The sequence below is a fragment of the Aythya ferina genome, assembly GCF_964211825.1.
Source record: "Aythya ferina genome assembly, chromosome: 7".
NCBI classification, from domain to species: domain Eukaryota; kingdom Metazoa; phylum Chordata; class Aves; order Anseriformes; family Anatidae; genus Aythya; species Aythya ferina.
In genome coordinates, this window is record NC_140302.1 from 18975976 (window position 1) to 18998488 (window position 22513).

The 22513-nt window shown below is 39.7% G+C and overlaps 1 protein-coding gene across 2 annotated transcripts in view; it reads right to left on the bottom strand.

The window, feature by feature from the left end:
• FRMPD2 (FERM and PDZ domain containing 2) overlaps window positions 1–22513 on the bottom strand; it is a 74447-nt gene that overhangs the window by 22394 nt on the left and 29540 nt on the right. For both annotated transcript variants that reach the window (XR_014694896.1, XM_084525663.1), the window contains exons 15-33: window positions 21197–21382; window positions 20171–20327; window positions 18223–18433; window positions 17176–17279; window positions 16036–16134; window positions 14842–14949; window positions 14608–14724; window positions 13859–14094; window positions 13150–13254; window positions 11681–11774; window positions 11074–11159; window positions 10656–10803; window positions 9369–9583; window positions 7869–7967; window positions 6339–6703; window positions 3265–3559; window positions 2169–2327; window positions 1378–1552; window positions 257–467 (exon numbers count right to left, since the gene is read on the bottom strand). Coding sequence is in view for 1 of the 2 variants with exons in the window: in XM_084525663.1 (XP_084381789.1) it covers window positions 257–467; window positions 1378–1552; window positions 2169–2327; window positions 3265–3559; window positions 6339–6703; window positions 7869–7967; window positions 9369–9583; window positions 10656–10803; window positions 11074–11159; window positions 11681–11774; window positions 13150–13254; window positions 13859–14094; window positions 14608–14724; window positions 14842–14949; window positions 16036–16134; window positions 17176–17279; window positions 18223–18433; window positions 20171–20327; window positions 21197–21382 (3170 nt within the window). In the remaining variant the exon portion in view is untranslated. The remainder of the gene's footprint in view (window positions 1–256; window positions 468–1377; window positions 1553–2168; window positions 2328–3264; window positions 3560–6338; window positions 6704–7868; window positions 7968–9368; window positions 9584–10655; window positions 10804–11073; window positions 11160–11680; window positions 11775–13149; window positions 13255–13858; window positions 14095–14607; window positions 14725–14841; window positions 14950–16035; window positions 16135–17175; window positions 17280–18222; window positions 18434–20170; window positions 20328–21196; window positions 21383–22513) is intronic.

Genomic DNA, 22513 nt, shown 5'->3' on the forward strand with positions numbered 1-22513 from the left:
TGGAGGGCTGTTAGCGTTAGGTTGGAGGTTGGACTCGATGACCTTGAGGTCTCTTCCAACCTAGAAAATTCTGTGATTCTGTGATTCTGTGATATCTTACTGATGTACATCAGGTTACACCTTCAGACCTCTGAGCTACAGCATTCTTCCTGTTGTTTGTCTTGGTTTTATTGTTTGACTTGTTGATATAAAATTTAGAAACCTGCTTTAACATTAGGACTGAGTACGTTCAGATTTTACGTCGGCTCAGATTTACCTTGTTGCTTTGATTTGGACATTCTGGGTGGCAGCTTCACACACTCTCACTGCATCATCCAGGCTGATGCCCTCAGTCCACAGCCCACAGATGTACAGAATCTGATCTCGTGGCTGCAAACTGCCTTCCACACTGGCAGGGGAGCCAGGCACTATCTCTAGCACATAAATACCTTGTAACTTGCTTCCAGCTCCTCCTGTCAGCTTCAAGCCTAGAACAATGCAGACAAAACATCTTTTGTGACAGCATGTTTTCAATTTCACTGTCAGTGAGGTGAAGCCTGATGGAATAGATGTGGTATTGAAAAATAGGCTGAACAAAGCACCAACATTATAAACAGCCATCTTGCCCCAGTGAGAGAGGGAGAATGAAATGCAATTTGGTGTTAAATAAATAAATAAATAAATAAATAAATAAAATGAAAAAAATGAAATGGTATTGTCCATCTGTACACTTCAGCTATTCCATAGTGCTTTATTTCACCTGATGTTGAATAACCATTTCAATAAGACTGTGTGGCATAGCAGTAACTCCGTCATTACCAGTTGGTATAACTACTTTGCAATCTTTAGAGTGATGGAGGGTGTGATATCAATCCACTTTTTCAGACAGGGAATGGAGACACAGGACAACTGAGGAGATACCTATGTGGTACAGAACAGTGTTGTGCAATGATATTCAAGCAATTTCCAAACAAGCTAGTTTCTGAACTGGGAACAGGATGCTGTATCTGAGCAAATATAGCTATAGTATTTCCTGGGTCTACCCAGCAATAGGTATTTATCATTACTGCATTACTACAAACAGCTTCTAGTGTTTCTCTGTGTATCAATAACATAAAAATATGTGACTGAAGATCTGGCAGAAACTTCAGCTGATAGGGTGATAACACAAAGATATTTCTTCCAACAGCTTAATTGGCCTAATAAGAGATATTTGTCTTCCTTTTAAGGCCCTGCCCAAAATACAGTTTGCCATCCTACAGTCGTGTTGATGGAGGAGAGCATAAAGGTGTCAAGGTCACTCAGGATCAAACTGATCCAATACCACCATTGCATATGATTATCATACCACTGCTGTAATCCCTGTCTAAAATAGCATTCGTAGTATTTACTACACACCTAGCTGTCCGTTGGCACCTTTTGTGAGAGTAATTTCAGGAATGTCATCTGGCCTAACAGCAGGACATGGATCGCTGCCAGCACGGCCAACCACAAGGTGCAGATCAGGAGGAGAGTTGTGCAGTAAAGTCAGGGCTTCGTTGCATGGTAAAGATGTGACATCGATTCCATTCACCTAAATGACAAACCATTATAGTGATGTCAAAGATCTCGTTGACCATCATTACACTTCTCCCTCCACCCCAAATATTGCATATGAACTTAAATTAGTGTTCACTCTCATATTATCGCTTTGCTGTGGCACTTAATGCCTGTGAATGTAACAGTTACAATTGCAGTAAGATTTTTTCAAACTTTTGTTTTTCTGAATGTACAGTTTTCATAAAAATAGCTTCTTTTTCTTGAAACTTGAGGCCTTGTAGCAAAAAGCAAGGAAGACAAGTTCAATGAAACAAATTAAAGATGAACCTTAAAACACGTTTTGTTCAAACACTACAAAGCACATAATTCCTGTATCCTTTGTATGCCACCTTTCTTACTACATTAATGCAGTTTATATCACTTAGGAAGCCATTTAGTGTCTCAGTTGTATTGCATTACTGCTAGATGATTGTTGTTTTTTGCCTGGTCATACAATGTATTCAGTCTGAAGTTTATCCTACCGAAGTCAGCAGAATTGTATTTATTATATGACTCATTTGCACTTGCATACCAAATGAGAAATGCTGAAGTTAAATGACATTGATCTGAAAATACTTTCTCCTCTGTTTAAATTCAAAGGATTACTGTACCATAATGAGTCTGTCTCCCCTTCTCAGCCTTCCATCAGACAGGGCAGGCTCATGCAAGATTTCATCAACATACAGACAGTTGTCCACTTTGTTAAGAACCACTGAGAATCCATAACCATTGTTCTCTGACCTTGTCAAAGTCACAAAGACCTCCATTTCCTATTAAAATAAGCACGAGATATGTTTGATGCAGGCTTTTTAGTTGCTTCATTAACATCTTGCATTTATGTTTTATATGCAAATAGGAATCAGATGCTCAGGTGATATAAATAAGCAGCATACATAAAGATTTCTCTGATCTGTCATTGCAGCATTCCAGAATTAATTTTACTTCTTTATATCTATCTGGTGGAGCTTCATGGTCACTGATTGATAGGGCCCAATAAGGCAGGGAAGGCCATCCGGGACTGGATTCTGGGCATTTAAAATGTATAAAGAAAGGCACAGAGGCCTCTGAACTGACAAGCGTTACAATAGTAGGGTTCAGAGGCTGCTGCTGTTATTGCTATTGCTTTCCCACTGAAGGAAATGGCTGGACCTAAATTTTGTCCTCACTGCTCTCAAATTAGTAGGAATTCAGAGCTCATTAGTGTCAGCAGGAATGCAAGATGTTCAGCTTTTAGCAGAGCCCTGTATTTTGAATAGTAATCAGTACAGGGATCATAGTTTCTTATCAGGACATTACAGTACTAGCATTGTAACAAAGTGATTTTGCTCATGGGTTTAAAACACAACAAAAAATGTGAAGTAGCTGATTCCGATTAATTTATATGGTACAAGAGAACAGAATGGGTCTTAGGCCTTTGTATCCTGGGAATAATACTGCACAGTGGTGGTCAGTTAAAGAAACAGTAATATGGCAAGGGGGAGGAAATAGCCTTTAAGGAAATGGTAGAGAGTTGGGCATACAGGGAGATCTGTTTTATTTGAAGATTTTGGACATTGGAGGAAAGTGAATAAAGCCATGTAGAAATAGCATAGGTAATGTGTTAAAAATAACGTGTTAAAAATAAAGCTTTTAAGAATGGTAAACTGTTAAAGCTGTCCTTTCCCTAGCCATGGTCTGCCTGTTAATACTCCAGTGCCTATCCCATACCCTAGTGCAATCCTCCTTTTTGTCCTTCTCTTCCTCTGGTTCCTCCACGTCTTCCCATTCATTGTCACTGCCATGTGTATCTCTAGCAGGCAGGGATGAGGAGAAAGGGCCACAAACGCGTGGTTGTGGTGTCACCAAGGCTGCAGAGAGTGTCTCAGAGCTTCCTCCACGTGAAAGTGAGGTCACAGATGTTGAGCTGATGGCAAGATGCTCTTCATCAATAGGGGTTAGAGAGAGAATTTCAGGCATACAGTTTCTGTTCGACAGGTCATCATCACCCTTATTAAATACAGGGCTGGAAAATAAAAAAGATTGCAGTGCTGGGATTTTCCTCCATATACTTCATTAGTTGGCCACTGAAAAGTCTACTGCTTATACTCTGCCCTATATTAATTTTAACTGTTGTATTTGTTATAGTATTAAATTGCTGTCTAGGTCCTCCTAGTATTAATATAAAGAGGAAGTAATCAATCTTTTTATGAGGCTAATCAAAAGATTAAATATCAGAATGCCTGCAAAATCTTACACACATTCTTTTCTAAAGCATTAGTTAGTACTTTTGTTGTTTCTTGAAAAGAATGGTTGGACAGTTCCTAGACCATTAAGTCTTTCATCTGCCATAAACAATTTAATTAATTTAGCTAGTAAGTGGTGTGCACGCTGCAAGGCTATTACAATTTTCATATGTGCATATTTCCTTCTTGAAAAGTAACTGTCAGCCACATTCATGGCTGCTGCAGTTCTTTCCTTGGTAATTGGAGCCCAGATCCTGAGCATGAAACATAAATGATTCCTGTCTCTTCCTAAAAATAGAAGTCCTGAGTTCTCTTTTGAAGTTTACATTTATTCTTATGGTGCACGTCTTGCATGAAATGACAATATCCTCAGTGCTAAGTTCTTGTTTCAAAAGTTGACTATAGTCAGAAGGAAAGTATAAAGCAGTAGTGAAAGATGCTTTTTGGATGGATATAGCTAATCACCTGCAATGGCATTTTTGAAATGTTGGCTGAAATAAGTAAGACCTGCAGGCTTGTGCTCTATGCACTTAGTCAGGGAAGCGATCTAGCCTGTTAGCTTATATCTCTATAGGGAGGAAATGAGGAGTTGGACATCTCCAGTAGCCTAGCGAAGCTGAGTATGAAGCTGGCAGTCTGTGTGCTTTAATAGCTGAAAAACAGGTGCTACAATACTGTGAAAGAAGATAGGGATAATTAGAGTAAATATTTAAGGATAACAACAAACGCAGTCTGGTCCTTTCTTTAGGTTAAAGGAAATAAACGATTAAGTTCAATGGACCTTGCTCAGTGAGAGTGTCACAGAAACTGTCCCATGCCAGTGAAGTGCTGATTGACCTTCATGGGTACAAAAGGTGTCTGGCAGAGCTACACAGGCTCTGTGAGCCAGCAGTGGCCTACTCACAGCACAGCTTCTAGCCCGTCTCTGTGTCACCATGGGAAATACATGAATCTTGGTCATCCTGTAGGCCCATATACAAGGTCCACTGACAAGCTAGACTTAACCTTTGGTGTCTGGGGGCCCCCTCCACATGGACTGCCTAGGGGACAACTATGGGGTGAAGTTTCTCAAAGTAGTTTTTTCAAAGGTTCTTTTTGTTGGCAATGAAAAGAATCACAGGAATTTCCCATATGAAATCCTGAGCAGTAAAATTCTTAGAATTCCTATCAGAAGACTTCCACATTAGCATGAAATGTTTTAAGCAATCTAAAGAAAAGAAAGGGGAATCCTTTTATTAATGCCTATTATGTTATTGTATGTATATACATATGTACATGTACATGTAAATAGTTAGCTGGAAGGATCACTTAAACTGAGATTACACGTAAAATACTATTTCAGATGCATATCTTTTTAAACTGCTCTGGCTGTCTTTTGAAAATGCAGAAGATGAAACTAAACGATACTGAGAATATACCAAACAAAAACATTTATTTCAGAACTTCCTTCTTGAGAAGAATCCATGATTTTTCTTGCAATTGATATTTTCCTGCAAGAAACTTAGGTTTGATGAAATTGTGTCTCTTGGCAAGTGTGCTTGCTACAGACATATTTCAGCTGGTTTTAATCTTGGAAGTAGAGAAACATTTTTGCAAGCAGGAGCTTCACTCATAAGTGTGAATGAAGTTTCTTCTCTCGTGAGAGAAGAGCTAAAAGTATGAATTGCAGTTATGGCCCCACCAGACCTGAAGTCACCTAGAACTGTGGCTCCCCAGTGACTGGAATCTGCAATTACCTGGTTCTGTGCTTGATGAATGCCAAAAGTAATGAAAAGATTTGAGTGACTGCGTGAAAACTGGAAATGAATTTCTAGAGAAAATTAACAAATCTGTAAGTTAAAGGTCACTGATAGACATTTAACTTATCTTTCCACCAATCTTTTCTGTTCTGGTAATTTATGTTATTTTGCACTGGGAAAGATGTTTAAAACGGAATCTTCTGTGTGTCATGTGCCAGTGTCAAGTATATCCAAGAGAGTGTAAAAGGAGGCTTGAGTCTGGTCGGACTGTATTTTATTGTATAACTTGTCAGGGCTTCTATTGGCTCCTGCAGATTGGAAAAAAATGTTTTGCTCCTTGATCACAGTTTGTCTTCTGAGTGTTATTTTTTTTTTTTTTTGATTGTTTGTTTGTTTTAACTGGAGAAATTTGAAATTAAAAGGTTACACAGTAAGAAATGTTTGCTGCCTACTTAAGTCAGCTCTGAGAAAACTGAAGTTGAAAAAAATCATACAATAAATAAGAAAGTCTTTGGTTCCTATTTAAGTCAATAGGAGTCTTTTTACTGATTTCAAAATGCAGCCAGCTTTAGCTGAATGGCATAAATGATTACAGTAGCGCAGCACTCAACTGTCTTGCAATGAGGATTTGTGCAGAATTCCAGTAAATTGAGAGTAATCAGACAGAAGATTAGGATTGTCAGAATAAGATGATAAAACAAAATTTTCAGTAATCATCAGTGACTAGTAGAGAGCCCCCCATACTTAATGCTAAGCAATTCACTTTTGAAATCTTAGGAGCCAAAGGAAAGGCTGCAGAGGAGATTTCAGTGTTCCTTACCTTTCAGCACATCCAGGTTCATATGGTGAGTAGCAGTTCTGCTTCACTTCTTCCTCCAGGGAGTGGAATGCTTCAGAACTGGCAGCTTCTTGATGAAACTTCCAAAGGTCCTTATAGGAACTTTCCCTAGGAGGCATAAGTCTCTGTATGGGCATATCTTGAGACTCTGCTTCTTGCTCTTCGTAAGTTGAGCTGTCTTCTTCTGGAGGCTCACTGAAATCTGCTGCCACTGGTGAATCCAAACAATCTTCGAGGTCTGGAGAGGTGCTACCTCCATCACTGCTAGACCGGTCCAAACTATTTCCTGCCTCTGGACTGCCTGGCATCTCTGCCACAAACTCCTTAACAGGAGATGGTGCTGGAGTCTATCAAAATAACAAAAAGGTTATAACTTTTGTTCTCCCATCTTCTTTCCTTTAAGAACCAAAGAAGAATTTAAAGAGATTATTGATAAGCATCTTAATGTGAAAATACCAGATGATGACTGGAAGGGAGTAAAAAATGGAGGCAGATACTTATTCACTAAATAACTGTTTTGTCCTTATGTCTGTCTTCTACATTGTTAAGGAATTCCAGTCAGGGAGCTACTACACAAGTTCATTTTCCCAATTAATCATTTGCTAGCGGAGACCTCACTTTATTTCTGTTCATATCGTGCCTGAACTTTAGTCTGCATTCTCTTCAGTGTGTAGAAGTGGCTTCCAGATTTGACTCGTATGCAAGGGACTAAAGTAATTGGTCAGACCAACTAAATAGCATCTTGCAGGAGAGTAAGAGGAGCAGGTTTGTTTTCTGGAGACAGTTCTGACAATCATTTCTGTCTGTCCATGGGCATCACTTACAAATCCTTCTGGCATTAGAGTAACCATGAGGCCATTCTGCATGGAGCAAGAATAATGCAAATGCATGCTCATGATAGGAGTACTTGTGCATGTGTCCATGAATTATATTCAAAAGGCATGAATAATAATACTAGCCTTACCCTCTACTGCAGCCTCGACTGTTTTTTTTGTTTTTGTTTTGTTTTGTTTTGTTTTGTTTTGTTTTCTGCTGATTCTGCTAACCATTAATAAGAAACTGAATAACTGGTTGGAAATGTAATTTCACTTAGTTAAGTTTGTTAAGAGGAAAAGTTCCTTAATTTCCTCCCACTTTGGGGAGTAATATAATTGAAACCCACGGATTATAATAGCTGCAGTTGGGAATATCTGCAGTTTCTTGCTGAACATCTAGTAGAACATTTTTAGAAGCAACACTAGCTAGAAGATCTCCTTGGGTATGTGATATTTCACTTCATTGACAGTACTGCAACTCAAAAGTTGTTGCACTGGGATAAACATGTTTCAGATCTGTCAGATTTCTATTTTGGTTGCAGATAAACTGTAGAGGGTACGTTGCATATGGGAAGGGAAAGGAATGGAAAAGAGTGCCTTGGAGAAAAGGGAGGGTTGCTTTATTCGAGGCTAGATAGAAAATGTAGTAGTGTTTTTCCAGGTTTACAGAAGCAAGTTCACAGAGTCTTTGTCTTACCGGGACACACTGCTCTATTTCTGGAAGAACACCTTTTGGTGGTCTGCACAGAAGTAGTATGACTTCTGGTGGAGCTCCTCTCAACAAGTGTAGGACATCCTAAGCAGGAAGAAGGAATATTAGATTTCTTATGAAATATGTTTTTTTTCCCCGTCTACAGTACAAGTCTTTTTGCCAACTGGGATGGGGGATAATTTTTAATGTGATTGCCAAATTCCTAGTATTTGTGCCTCTCAGAAGTGTCTGGAGGCCAGTTATTTTTCTACTCTAAGATCATCATGTTTAAGTGGGCCATATTATTTATATGAATGTGTATCTAAATTCAAGTCTCTTCTGCTTACAACTTGTTGTTCCACCAGCAGACACATAGGTTTAAATTAACCTTTCCCTGTTCTTGAAGAAAATAAAGATTTTCAGGCAAATGCATTCAAACTGCGTGTGACAGGGACACATGACAGATCTGTCAATTATATCAGTATAGCTCCATAGACTGCCACACTGACTCTAAGCAATGGAAGATTTTCCCAAAGCCCTTACTCGGAATAACATCTGTCCAGTGGCATCTGTCTTTCAGCTATAATGAGATTTGAAATACTTCAGTAGGGGAGAATATGGGGGGAGAGGGAGTCCTATAAGCAAAAACTCCCTATCTGCTCCTCTGCAGAAACTGAGTAAAAAGTCTGTACACCAGTGAGCAAGATGGCACTGGCAAAGGACAGACTTCTCCAAGCCAAAAGAAAAATATGAAGTACAATTACAGCCTCCCTGAGGATTTACCACACTGTCTTTTGCTTTAGCCATTTAATGATACAAATGACATGTCAGTAGGAAAATTATGTGATGTTCTCATAATTTCTGTTCATAACCAATCATGCCTGTTCAATGTATATTTATATACAGCACTCGGTATCAGGAAATTTCATAAGGTGAAAAGATTACAAGGGAAAAAAAATAAATTTGCACGTAGTCCTTTGTTACTATTTAATTTCATAACACTATAGAATTGCTCATTCCAGCCACCCCCCTCAAAAAAACAAAATAAAATTAAAAAAAAATTAATTAATTAATTAATTGAAGGGGGGGGGGGGGAAACTTGCCCTAGAATTATCTTACCTGTTGGAAATTAGAATCTGGGGCATGGTATTTAGCATGTTATGAAACACAAACGACCACAGGGAAAAATGTTTCAATTATTCATGGAAGCAACAAAGATTCCAACTAATTAATAGCTGTTGTTCATCTAACAATACATTTTGGGTGTAAGGAGTGGAAAGTTAAAAATTAAATAGCACAAGAAATTATCTGTAACAATTCTGTTATGAAGGGAATTCTCCTTAAGAATTCTAGAGAAGACTCCTACATAGCAATCAAAGTTATTATATGCAAGTACTGACCCCCTCTGGTGATAATTAAGTTTAAATGCAGTTTCATCCCATTGTCTTTATTAGCATGTTACCCACCAGGAGGCCCAGTAGGTAACATGCTAGTAGTGCCTGGTACCTGATAAAAGAGTCCTTGAGTAGATGTCCCATTCACGGCTAAAATGATGTCTCCAACTTCAATTTCTCCATTCTCTTCAGCTGGCTGCCCTGGAAACAGTCTTTTGATCCTGACAATAACTCCTCCGAAGTGTTCACAGCCATCTCCTTCCATTTGCAGAACACTAAAGCCAAGGCCTCCAGAATTCTTTGTCAATTTGACTTCAAATATATTGTCTGTTCAAAGGAGGGATTGGACAAAAAGTAGGCTCAATGGCATATGTACCCCTTAAGGAACTGGTATCTATTATGTTCTCTACAGACCTTTTTCCTGTGTTCTGCAGAGATAGATCTACTGATACTAATGACAGAAGATGATTTTAGTGTTCCATTAATTTGCATGAGCCCTAGAATTCAGATGGGCAGACTGATAAAAACTGGTCACTGTTCTACCATGTGTTCACAGGCTTTATGCCATGTGGTACAAGCCTACAAAGGAAGAAGCCATTTGTACCAAGACCAAAAGTTTCAAATACTATCCTTTTCCGACATTCTTCTTTAAATGTTGTGTAGGTCTTACAATTCTGTATGTCTGATGTTAGTTCAGGTGCTGCACAAACCAGCATAAACTAGAATCAGAGCTACTGTCCTTTCGAGACAAGATCAAGAGGCCAGCCATCTCCCAAATACCATACTTGCAGTTGAATCCCATTCTCCTCGGGACAGTGTAGAGAAACAACTGTCCCATGGGAGAGTACAGTGCAGACTTGGTGGTTATGGGACAGCTTCACAGCAAGAGGGAGAATCTATTTGTTGGATAAATTCAATGAAAATGATCTGTAAATCTTCTGCTTTCAAGAAAAGAGGTGATGGCAGTCTCCAGTCCTGGCTGTGGGGCAGCAGCTCACCCTAGCTTCGTCACTGCCACAGTGTCAGCAGGCATGCCAACCGAGCTGCCTTTGAGTAGCAGACTAGTGACACTGGCACAGCTGCTTCCTGCCCAAGAGTGCTGTGAGTACAGACGGGGATGTCCCCTGCCAGCCCCATCTCATGAAGGCTGAGAGATACAGTACTTATGCCTAGGATAAATTCACCTGTATGTAGCAACTGTAGCTCTAAGCATATCAGATGTATTTATCTTTTTCAGAAACATTTTTTATAGTGTTTTTAATGCTACACATTTTTTTGCTTGGTGTGCAGTTTTTCTCCCAACCCACAGAAATTTCACAGAATTATTTTTGTTCATTCCTTTCTTGCTCATCACAAGTAGCCAGAGAAAGTCACCCTGAGTTCCTTTGTTCTCTCTCACCATCTGTCAAAAAGCAGTAGTCCTTGGTACCGTCTGTGAAGGATGTTGCTACAGAAACAACTGCACATTGGTCTTCCTTTCCGTCATTAACACTCAGGCATGGCTCTGCCGGTGGGTGGTGTCCCCTTTCTAGAACCAGCTTGGCAACCTAAAAAAAAGATGAACAGTGCCCATTTACACAGTACACGGTGAACCCACAGTCACAAGGCAGGGAAAGAAAAAGTTTCTTTTGGCCCTGCTTTGCTGCTGTGTTTTATAGTAAGTACAGTTTACAGAGTCATACAATCACAGAATGGTTTGGGTTGAAGGGGACCTTATAGCCCACCTAATTCCAACCCCCCTGCCATGGGCAGGGACACATCCGACTAGACCAAGTTGTATGACTGGTCATCTCATTTTGCTCTGCTGTTACACAAACCTGGCCAGATTTCTTAAGGTTTTCCACAGCCTGCTTGTGCGTGAGGCCACAGAGGCTGATTCCATCTACTTCCAGCAGACGATCACCTGAGGAAAAATAATATGAAGTAAGGGGGGAAGGGATGTCAAATTGCTTTGATGATACAAATTGGAGATAAAACTTGAGGCTACCCATGTTGCATTTTTTCTTCATGCTTACATGTTTCAAATCATGTTACTTTGCTTGAAAGCAATGCTGTTTATTTTATAGTATTCTATAACTAATGCTTAAAACACACCACTTTCCAGGGTATTCTGGAAACTAATGCAGTGATAGCATCTGCTTATCACAGCAACACAGAAAGTAGGTGTCTGAGAGTCAGTGCCCTGGTGTGCAGCTACAGAGGGAAGCTGTGCGGTGTTGGTATGAGACTCCTGTTTTTTCAGTGGAATATCAACATATAAACTACAGTGGAAGGCTAAGGAATGAGGGACTGCATATAATGTTGTAGCTTTATGACCTTCAATCTTTTCAAATGCTGAAACAAACATGTTTCATTATCTTGTAGTAAGTATTCCACACTAATGTCAAATTCTGCAGCCCAGAGTTTTATTGCCAGACTTGTTACCTATCTTTATTTGTCCATCCTTATCTGCCGGTCCCCTGGGAATGATTGACTTCACATATATCCCACCAAGAGGCACACTAGTGTTAATTCCACCCTGCAAAACATACATGCACAGATTAGTGTGGAGTTTTCACATGTTCTTCACTTGATAAAAATCAACTCAACTTATGTATGCATTGCAAAGAAACTGCTTCAGAAAGTACATTTAAAAAATATATAGGGAAAAAAAAAAAAAAAAAAAAAGGATGTTACTCCAATGTTCCACCTAGTTGTAATGTACTTCCCTAGGCAGTAATTGTGCCTTATTTTCTCAGGGAAGTGCAGTGTGTTTCTATGTGGCTATATAGAAACATTTACTAAATGTTCAGATTATTTTTTTTTGTTGTTCAGATTTCGTGTGCTAATGTAAAGATCTGGTTGCATCTTTCAGTCAGTCTCTAGCCCAGCTTCCAGACTTTGCAATATGTATTCAGCAGCTATTGGCCTTTCAGACAATATATAAAGCTTGAACCTGACCTTGTGCAGCCAGAGGAATTCCATATTAAACTAAGAATCATGTTGTGTCCAGCTACGTCCTTTGGCCAATTTCAGATGACAAAGCAGCTCTCCATTTCTACTGCAAGCAATGAAATGGCTGTTGCTTCCAGCTCCATTTCAGCAAGGATTATCAACACACCTCAGTCTGGAGCAGTAAATTCAATCTTGATCTCCAGAACAAGGAATTAGTTTTTCAACTGTGGCACATAAAGTTTTCACTGTTCCCTTCTCTGGTCTTCTGAATATATGGAAAACTGTATTTTTGTACATTTGGAACTAAAACTGGCCAGGGTCCTTTGTCTACCCTTTAGAGTATGAAGCATGGCTTATCTCGAGTCCATGCAACTCAGCTCTCATCTCCAGAGCATGAGATGACTGGTTTTGGTAAGTCCTGTCCCCTGCACAGGCTAAAGCCCTATTGGGGAGTGTGTCAACACTTAAGCAGTGACTTGTGGGTGCTGCTTGAACCTGTACCAGGGTCCTGTGTGACCTGCTTGCATAAACACAGCCTTCAAGTTTCAGGAGCCCCAGGGGAAAACCCGTCATGATCTGGGGAATGCTTTGCATCACTGGATTTTCTAGAGGCTTTGGCTGTATCCCTCCCTGACAGAACTCCACTTCCAGTGGTAGGTCTCATTCACAAATTGAGCAAGGATGAAAAGGACTTGTAGCACTATGTGTTTTATGCTGGGACATGTCTTTCACATGTTTTCACAGATTCTATGGGCAAGAACAGGGGAATGAGCCGAGCAAGTACTATATCCTTTCTCTGTCATTCAGTTGGATACTTAAGTTTGAAATGTGCCATGCTACCAGTTTTTCCTTTATCGACCTATCTTCTACCTTTGCTGCACATGAATACACTTCCCTACATGTTTCTTGATTACGTGACAGTTTGAAGGACACACTGAAAGATTAACAGTAACACTTGCAGTCACACTGATTCCAAAAGTCCCATCTTCTTTAACAAGCTCCACAGTATAGATTTCATTGGAGATGGTTTCAGCTGGATGTGGTAAGTGTGAAGAATCAGCTTCCTGTCTCAAAAAAAATAAACGCTAATGAGACTACTGCATCTCAAGAAAATAAGTAAATAAATAAATAAATAAACAAATAAATAAATAGATAAAATAAAAAGAGAGAATGGGTTTCCAGAAGAAATAAAGGTTTTGATCCTGCTGTCAGTGTAAGCCTGGAATGGTAGCATTTATATCCCTGACATTATTTCAGGCATACACTGCTACTCAAAAAATAATCCATCTAAATGTGCATAAACTGAGTGTAGATAGGGAGGCTGCTTAACAGAAGAAAATTAGACACAAAATATTACTACCCTGTGGGTGGTTGAAAACTTAAAGAGATTGCAAGAAAATAATCAAAATTTTGTAGTTCACTGGAGAAGGGAGGACAACTTTTAATAACATTTTGTAGAACAGTTTCTCCATTTTTCACTCATTCTAGACATGTATCATTTTGACATTTCCAAAGTAATTTAAGAAGCAACAAGTTTCAAGGTTTTCTTCCTTCCTTCCTTCCTCATTCTTTAATTTATCAGTTACTTTCCATTCTTATTATAGCTGGAATGTTGTTAAGACATATGCTGGGCATCATGCTACTCTACAACATCACAATCTCAGTTACCTCCACATCCAGGCTATCAGATGAAAGAACTGGAATCCTGGGGCCCAGTTTTGGTGCTAAACTCCAGGAAAGAGCCTTCTCAAATTCATCTATATTTTGGTCCTTTTCTTTGGGGAGAGCTGTATGGCAATCTTGAATCTTTTTTCTCCCACTGTCTACACAAGAGACCTCAGATCCACTAGTGCTGTTTCCCCTTGATAGACTCTTTTCTTCATTTAATCCTTCTTCATATATGTCTGCAAAACCATACCAAAATCAAACATTGATGAATGCAAACAATAAGTAAACTTGAAAGCCGATATTGTATATCACCACAGAAGGACAAAACAGCTTACTAAATCAACTGGTTGTGCAATCAGGTCTGTAAAATGAGTTAGCTGTTGCAAAATGGAGCACTGCTACTATTAGGATGGAGAAAAGTATTTGCTTCATCACTGCAGAGAACTATGACAATGATTCTGATTCAAGGTTGGGATGTAGAGCTAATTCTGTCATAGAAAGAAATGCTGAAATTCCCTTGGTATTTAGCAATGAAGAATAAAGCCCGTAATTGATTGGATTTTTTCATACTGACTATAGAACAGAGATCTCATGACAGCCACTGGAATGATTTTCACTGCTAACCAGTGGTTATTATAACTGGCACTGAGTGGCAAGAAGGTGCTACAACATCCCAGAGCCTAATAAATACCAGTGTCCTGAGTTAATTGCTAGCACTCCATAGCCAGCAAAGATGTTTGCCTTTATACCTTTGGGTTGAGAGATGATCAGCTCCACTTCATCAGGAGAATTCTGTATAATTTTAACTGCAGTATTGAACGAAACACCTTCAAGACTAATATTATTCACAGAGATGAGTCGACCCCCTTAAAAAAATAAGGATAAAAACAAGACAGTGCACATCAGGATAGGGAAATAAGTTAAGTAGTTAACTTTAATCCATGAGAGTATTTTGATTCTAATTAAAAACTAAGGACAGTGACCTGGTTTGATATTTCCAGCTCTGTCTGCAGGTCCCCCAGGGATAATTGAAGCGATAAAGATACCGAGGTCTAATTTTCCTACATTTTCTCCTCCAATAATTACAAAACCTGCAAAAGTGAGATAGCATGAGAATGCAGACACTGGCAGTATTAGAAAACATGAACCTTAGGAGCACAAAAGGCTCTTACTCCAATGGCATAAGTTTATTGCAAATTCTGGAGACTGGTGCATCAAGATCCTGATTTGAGAGAGCTTTAAACTCATACTATAATTTAAGCATGCTGGTGACTTCATTGGCTGTTATTTTAATACAATTTCTCAGTAAGAGTATTTTTCTGGCTTGGGACTTTAAAGAATTCCAACTGCTTTCTTATAAGAGTCATAAGCTATGTTGACCTTAGTATTTAACACCCACAGGAGGAATATGGTATAAAAGCTCATAAATTAGAACATTATTTTACATTGTGTGGTCTAGGACCCCTGTGAAGAGAAATGCAAACTTCTAATGGATATATGAGGCATGTAAGAAAATTAAATCTACTGTTAATTAATTTAATTTCATTATCCTGGCTTAGAATATTCTGTAACAGGCTGACTTCTCAGTAGTCCATCCTGACTGGATGAACTACTGGTTCATTCTGGTAGAACAGTTGGGTTGGGAATCAAACGTGCCACACAAACCTGCACCATTTAGAAATCTGATAATAAATAGCATTAATGGTCAGTTATGGGACCTGATGGTCCTCTGAACTCATCCACTAGAAGAGGATATACTGTGATAGTGTATTATGTAACACAAATGTTATCCAAATAAGAATCTAGAAGTCAGGAAACATTCATGTTAGGCTTGTGTACGCATTTTGCACCCACACAGGCAATATGTGAAGGGTTTGCAGAATATCATCTCTTCCTGTTCCTTTCATTCTACTTTTACCATTTGGTCCCCTTGATCTCTGACACTAGTTAATCCTCTGAAAAAAAAAAAAAAAAAGTGTGGCCTTAATTTATGCACTTAGTCCTCTTAAGTCTGAAATGTTAAAACCTTTGCAAAGACTGGCAGTCTTATTCTATAAGGAGAATAAATGAGGTGAAGAAGTTTACAATCTTGCTCAGCATGAGTCAGCAAGCATCAGTGTTTACACCAGGACCTGACAGTCCCAGTAACAAATATAACACTCATGTTCCTTACTTACCAAAGCCATTCTTAGGGTCACGTTTTAGGCTGACACAAATGATTTCTCTTTCTAGACCGCTTAGTAAAACTTCTTTTTGAATGGCTGGTGATCCAGGTGCTGCAGAAACAAAACAGCTAGAATAAATGCAGATGAGTGCAAGGAGATGGGCGACTCAAGTAGCATGCAAAAATGGGGCTTCAAATATTAAATATATTTCTGTCCTTGTTTTCGTTATATCTGAATCAATATAACTCAAGAAGGAAGCTCAAACAAGTGTTTCAAAATTTACGTTCTTTAGAACAGAATAATATGTGTAGAACAGGGAAGCACAGTAACTGCATGAGCTCTTTCTATAATGCTCCTTTCTGGGCGAGTACGCATTTATTTGCAGCACTTTGATTAAGACAACTAAAAAATCAGGCATGTAGCACCCATTGAACATGAGGGAGATTTGAACATGAAGAGTAATATAGATTCCTTTGGAAACTCTAGCCTTAGGCCCTGTGGGCTCAACAGAGTCCTTTTGGCTCTATAGGTGCAATTCAGCCAGCACCAAGTGTGATGATGACTTCTGTAGTGTTAACAGTACTTAACATTGTGGAATTACTTAAAATACAGGTCTAACTTAAAAACGGACTAGCCGAAAAATCGTAACTTTGTGTTCCATATATCTGCTCCCTTTGTGCATGTGATACAGACATCTGACTTCTGTAAGAAAATTAGGTGCCTTGTGCTTATTTTTCCAGTTAGTTTTATCATGCAAACACAAGAACAGAGGAAGAACCTGGAGCCTATTTTATCTTGTGCACTATTTATTGTTTAGTGCATCTCAGTTGCAACCAAATTATGACCTCCAAGCATAGACACATTGCCTCATGTGAAAGCCCTGTGTGTACTGAACTATTTCAGTAAAAAAGATTTTTTTTTGGCACCACTGACTGAATAATTTGATAATCAAGTCCCTTAACACTCATCCTGATGGAAAGGAGGAGTGAAAGGGAAGAAAACAGCTTGCCATGCTAAGTCCTGGGTTAATTTGCAGGGCAAGAAGTGCAAAAGGTTATTCTTTAATCTATAAATAGGATATGTTTCAATCTCCTGGTATTGAAACCATACATATATAAGAGTAGCGTCTCTCTTTATGATTATCATACTCACCACTGATTGTGTTCTGAGTTGAGTGGATAGAGAGGTAGTCATAACTCCTTTGCTTTCCATTCAAATTGATGTGCATTTCTGACTGGGATAGCCCTGATGTGGATCTGCGTGGCAGAAAATGAAAACTGCATTACAGTAACAAATCAACAGCGGTATTTAGCACTCTTCACTGTCATTAGTCTGTCAGAGCCAAGTTGGGAATACACGTTTATAGCCTTTCAACCAGTATTCTGATTGCTGGGCCACATTTCACTGCAGGGGAGAGGTAGTTTATCCTTGCCAGCATTTGCTTCCAAATAACAGCTACTATTAGACCACTCACATCACAAATGATTTTCCCCTGTGTTTTTTTCTGAGCTGAGTGCAGGCATCAGGGAAACACAACATAGCCTCAGCATGATTCATTAGCTCTGCTGTTCATTCAGACAAAACCGTGTCTGAAAGTTTTCCTGGTAGTTCCCGTTCTTCTTGGCACTGTTCTAATTCTTAGTATTCCAGAAGGCACTAGAATTCATCAAAAGCCTTGAAATGCTGTGCAGCTATAGTAACTGCCTACACTGGTGTACCACTGTAAGTGAAAAGGGAGATGCTCTTATGCTGTTCTCTGTGATTTGCACCTTTAGTCACGGAGGAATTTTTTAGATGAGACCTGCTCATAAACAACTTCCACTGTGCATTCAGTTCACCTACTGCAACTTCCAGAGAAGATGCACATATTAAAGGTTTTACTTTCATTCTCCCTTATTTTTATCTTTTTCCATATCCCAGTAAGTGGTTAATTCTGGAGCCTCGGAACAAATTTAATTTGCCTGGTACAAATTTAAATGCCAATCTGTTTCAAGGTCTTATCTGTGAGGTTGTTACCTTCCTGCCTGTGTTTACACTGTTGCTGACACAAAGGAGCCCTGGTCCTGGTGGGGACTTCTGGTGTGATCACAGTAAATACTGCAAAATAAAAGCCTGCCTTACATCTACTGTAGAGGTTTGCAATGATGTTGTGTATGACTGAGTGTTCTTCCACAGGTTTAGAGGAAAAAGCAAACCTACCTGGCAAGATTGCTTTTGTCTCTAGTCGTGTTGCCGGTTTCAACACTGAGGTTATCACAAGACTTGCTCATCATGCCAGCAGAAAGGTTTTCCAGGTTTGCCCCATACAGCACGTTCTCTGAACGAGACAGTCTCTGAATCAGGGCAAGGTGCTCATGCTGAGCTGCATATGCAGAGTTTGATTTGTCTATTTCCATAAATTTACTTTCCTCTGAATAAGAAGGGAGATAGGGGGAGGAGAGAAAGATAAGTCCGCTGACATCATCCCATCTTTTTAAGCCATTTCTGTCTAGCCTTTTGAACACGCCAGAAAAAAAGATTGACATCACAGATATATTTGTTCTGGTATCCTTGAGGATATCCAGGCCTAGGAGTGCATGAAAAGAGTTTTCAATCAATTTCTTTCATAGGTAATATACACTGTATGTAGATGTCATTTCTGTGAATCATACTACAAATTCACTTTGCACAAAGACAGATAAAATGTACAGCCCTGTATAATTTAAACCTGAGTATCTTTATAAATTGCATGTTGTAAAAGTTCAGGATATGGAGAAAGCTGTCTGTCAGAGACTGAATCACCAGGCTGGTAGTTTTCCATCCTCCACAGGCCCACTATTGTGTCTGAGAAGAGAGGAGCACTACTAACACTGCTGTCCTGAGATCGGAAACAAGCCAAGAATCAATCCTTCTCTGCCCTGAGGGATTTACACAAGTGAAGTTGAGTGGGAGATGATCTTTGTGGTAATGCATGGTATCCAATTTTCCACCTCTGTGTGAAATCTGCTATTTAATGATGTCTGGGCTCTGCAATCTACAAATCTATTTTCAGGGAAATAAAAGATTTTATTTCTCTGAAACAACATAATGCTGGAGAAGGCACTGATGATTTACTTAGATTCTCAATTGATGGGCAGGAGTACCCCTAGGAGGGGACTTGAAGAAGAAAGGGATAGCAGGCAACTGGAGGCACGTCTGAAAATAAAACAAGAACCCAGTGTGGTGCAGGCTAGCATAAATACAGGCTTTCATTCTGCTTGTACGTGCCAGCTGACCTCCCATGCCTTTTCCTAACAAATACTACCCTGAATGCAATTTTCTGCAATACTACTCTGCAGCATTAAACCCAGGCTCCCTCATCCCTCAGTGGCTTTGATCGGGGGCATTTGTGGAGGTGTCAGGGCCTCACTGCCAGGGCCTCCTTGTCAGGGCCTCGCTGCCACGGTGTTAGCTCGGCCTGAGCGTTGCCATGGTGACTCCAGAGCAGGGATGATGGCTAGCAGGGCTCCAAGAGACTGCAGCGTATGCATCTGAGCAGGGCAGGAGGACGAGCTTCCCTCACATAGAAACAGCCTCATAATCTCCTGCAGACTCCCTGCAGTGGCAGAAGTGGCATTTTGAGCTGCTGTCCATCACTGCCTCCATGGAGCCTGCTTTTCTGGGACAGCAGCACACACAACCTCACAACCAGTCACACGGCTTGTATAAGTCTGGCTGATTTCAGAGGTGTGAGGAGCTTGTAACTGGGACCTTGGTTATAATTTCTTTAACTCTCAATCATTTTGTTCTATTTGGAACTACACAGTAATTTTCATTAAGAAATATTACTGCAGACAAACAAACAAACAAAGTCTTGTGGTTTCCTGAAGGGAAGTTTAGTCATGCTTTTCTTTAAACTGAGTTTAGCTATGTAGTAATTCTCAGCAGAGTACCCCTTGCCACTCACATTAGCTCACTAAATGAGACTGACACACCTCCAGCTTCCAGTGAAGTAGGAGACATTATTTTCTGCTCTGCAAATGACAAACTGAGGCACAGCAAAGTTGCTGTGGAGGTTCTGATTCTCAGCCTAACTAAAACACTTTTCCCTTCCTGTGAGTTCTTTTCTCCCCTATAACACTTAACCTTGTCTTGTAGCTTGTACAATGAAATTGCATTTATTGCTCACCTGATGAAGTTTGACGAAGTTGCCTAGAGTTCATCTGTGCATTGAATTTGTGTTGGGCTGAGCAGAGGTCCAGCAGATATTTACACGTCTTTGCTGTATCCGTAATGAATGTGTGTTTCTTGCCACTGAAACTACTTTCAATCATGAATTTTTTTCTCTAAAGGGGAAAAAAAAAAAAAAGAGCACAGCTTGCTTCATATAACACATCAGTCATTATACTGAGGCACTGAAAGCTCATTTATATAATCTTGTTGGTTTGTCTAGATGTATTTATGCCTTGCTGCATCCCTTGTGGTTGCAGTAAATGCCCACCGTAAATTCAACAGTTCTGAGTGAGGTGTTTGTCATTTGGATCATAACTGCGCTGTGCTGAATGTAAAAAGCCTTTAGACTCTGACTGCATTGGGAGCAGGTTGATAGGCTTGGCAAAATTTGGCCCTACAGATGTTAAAGAAAGGCCATTTTGGGAGAGCAAACAGGTTGGGAGATGTGTGATGAAGATTGATGCCTACAGTGTATAGTAATACATTGATACGCCTCTGATGGCAGAATATGATTTAGAAAGGGGTTATAATCTTGTCACCAATGCTGGTTTAACAGACATCAATATACTAAGAGATGAGGATGCAAAAAGTGAGGTCTAGAAAGGTGAAGGCATGATCCTGTGACCTGATGTAGAAAGGAAAATGAAAGAAAAGAGAGAGAGAAGTAAAGATGATAGAGGAATGAATAAGGAATATGCTCTCAAGAGGTGTGACATCATTCCTGTAGTAGTCAATACCGGCTTACTTAGTTTTGTAGTAATTGACTTCAATCTTGGCAAAAAGAAAAAAAGCCAGAATGAAACCTTGCTAAGAGTTAGCTATCCTGAGATCCACATCCAGATTTTCAACTGGTTTCAAAAAGCACATGTCTGTACGGAATGAGTCTAATCCTGGCTCTGAATGCAAGAAGTTTATCAAAGTGACAGGCAGAAGGGGAGTAAAATAGTATAGTGGAGAAGAGGCTCACTCAGTTGCAACTCACATGAGCTGAAATTCTTTCTGTTTCACGCCACTGGAATCTTAAACTGGCAATTCTTGTGTGATTTTTGACCTCATATACAATGATGCCTTTGGCACAGATTCCCAGGATGATATCCCCTCCTGCTCCTTTCTTCTCCTGGGACACATGATAGAATAGCACTCCATATTCAGGAAGCTGCTGAGTCACCTAAAAATAAACAAACAAACAAACAAAAACACATCACACATTATTCAAAAGGAGGCATGGGGAGAAAAAGGTAGGTAGGTGTGAAGGGAAATGGTTTTGAGTGCCTTTACAGAATATTCTTTCACTCATTTAAGAAACCCTTGGAAACCCTTACGAAATTTTCATACTTACTGCATCACAGAATCATCACCTGCCTTGTGTATGTCAGAGCACACTCATTTTCTTTGATAAAATTGAAAACACTTTCCCACATGCCTCAATTGAAAAGGTAAGAAGATTATTTAGCTTCCTGTATAATAATCTAAACATTACAGTTGTGTTGAGGTGCTCAGTATTACTGCTACTTAGCACTTGCCTGGACTCCTGAATTGAAATCCATGCAAGATTAATGCTGTTCATCAGCTGCTAAACATAGTTTCTTTCCATTCTCTTTACTATGCCTTTGTTTCCCTGAGCAAACCTGGAAACAATGAAGTACAGCAGATATGCTGATCTTAGTAAAACCGCTCATACTTTAGTGCCAGGGCTGCTCTGGCATTGTTACAGCTTTGTGCAGTTTCCTTTCTGCAACAGTGATGAACAACTTGAAATCTTAACTGCAGCGATACCACAGCTCCCAGCCTTCAGCAAAGTCACTCAAATACATATGTTCATTCCTTCATCACTGTCATATTTTGGAACCAGACATTATAACCTTCCATTGCCAAGAATCTTAAATTACAGAGTTTGCTAAGTTGTACCTCAAGGTAACTCATACAGATATGTTGGTGACTTCTGAGGGAATTTTACTGCCCCACAATTTCCTTCAATGACAGACTTTATAACAGACCTTCAGCATGGCTTCTTTCTTGCATGGTGCTCCTGGCTGGGAGAAAAGTTAAGTAGGATTATACTTCAAGGGACTGAGGAGCCAGCTTCTGGTCCTGCCTTCTGACAGTGTGCAGAGGACGCTCTGAGGAACCACACCCAGCACTTCTAGATGCTGTTGCTTGTCTTTCTACCGCCTACACTTGGCCACATAATGTTAAAATGGGACTGAGACCTTTTACAGAACTACAGCATATGAAGATGACTTTCTGGCCTCTTGCGATGTGCAGATCAATGTGAGTTTATTGTAATACACTTTTTTCT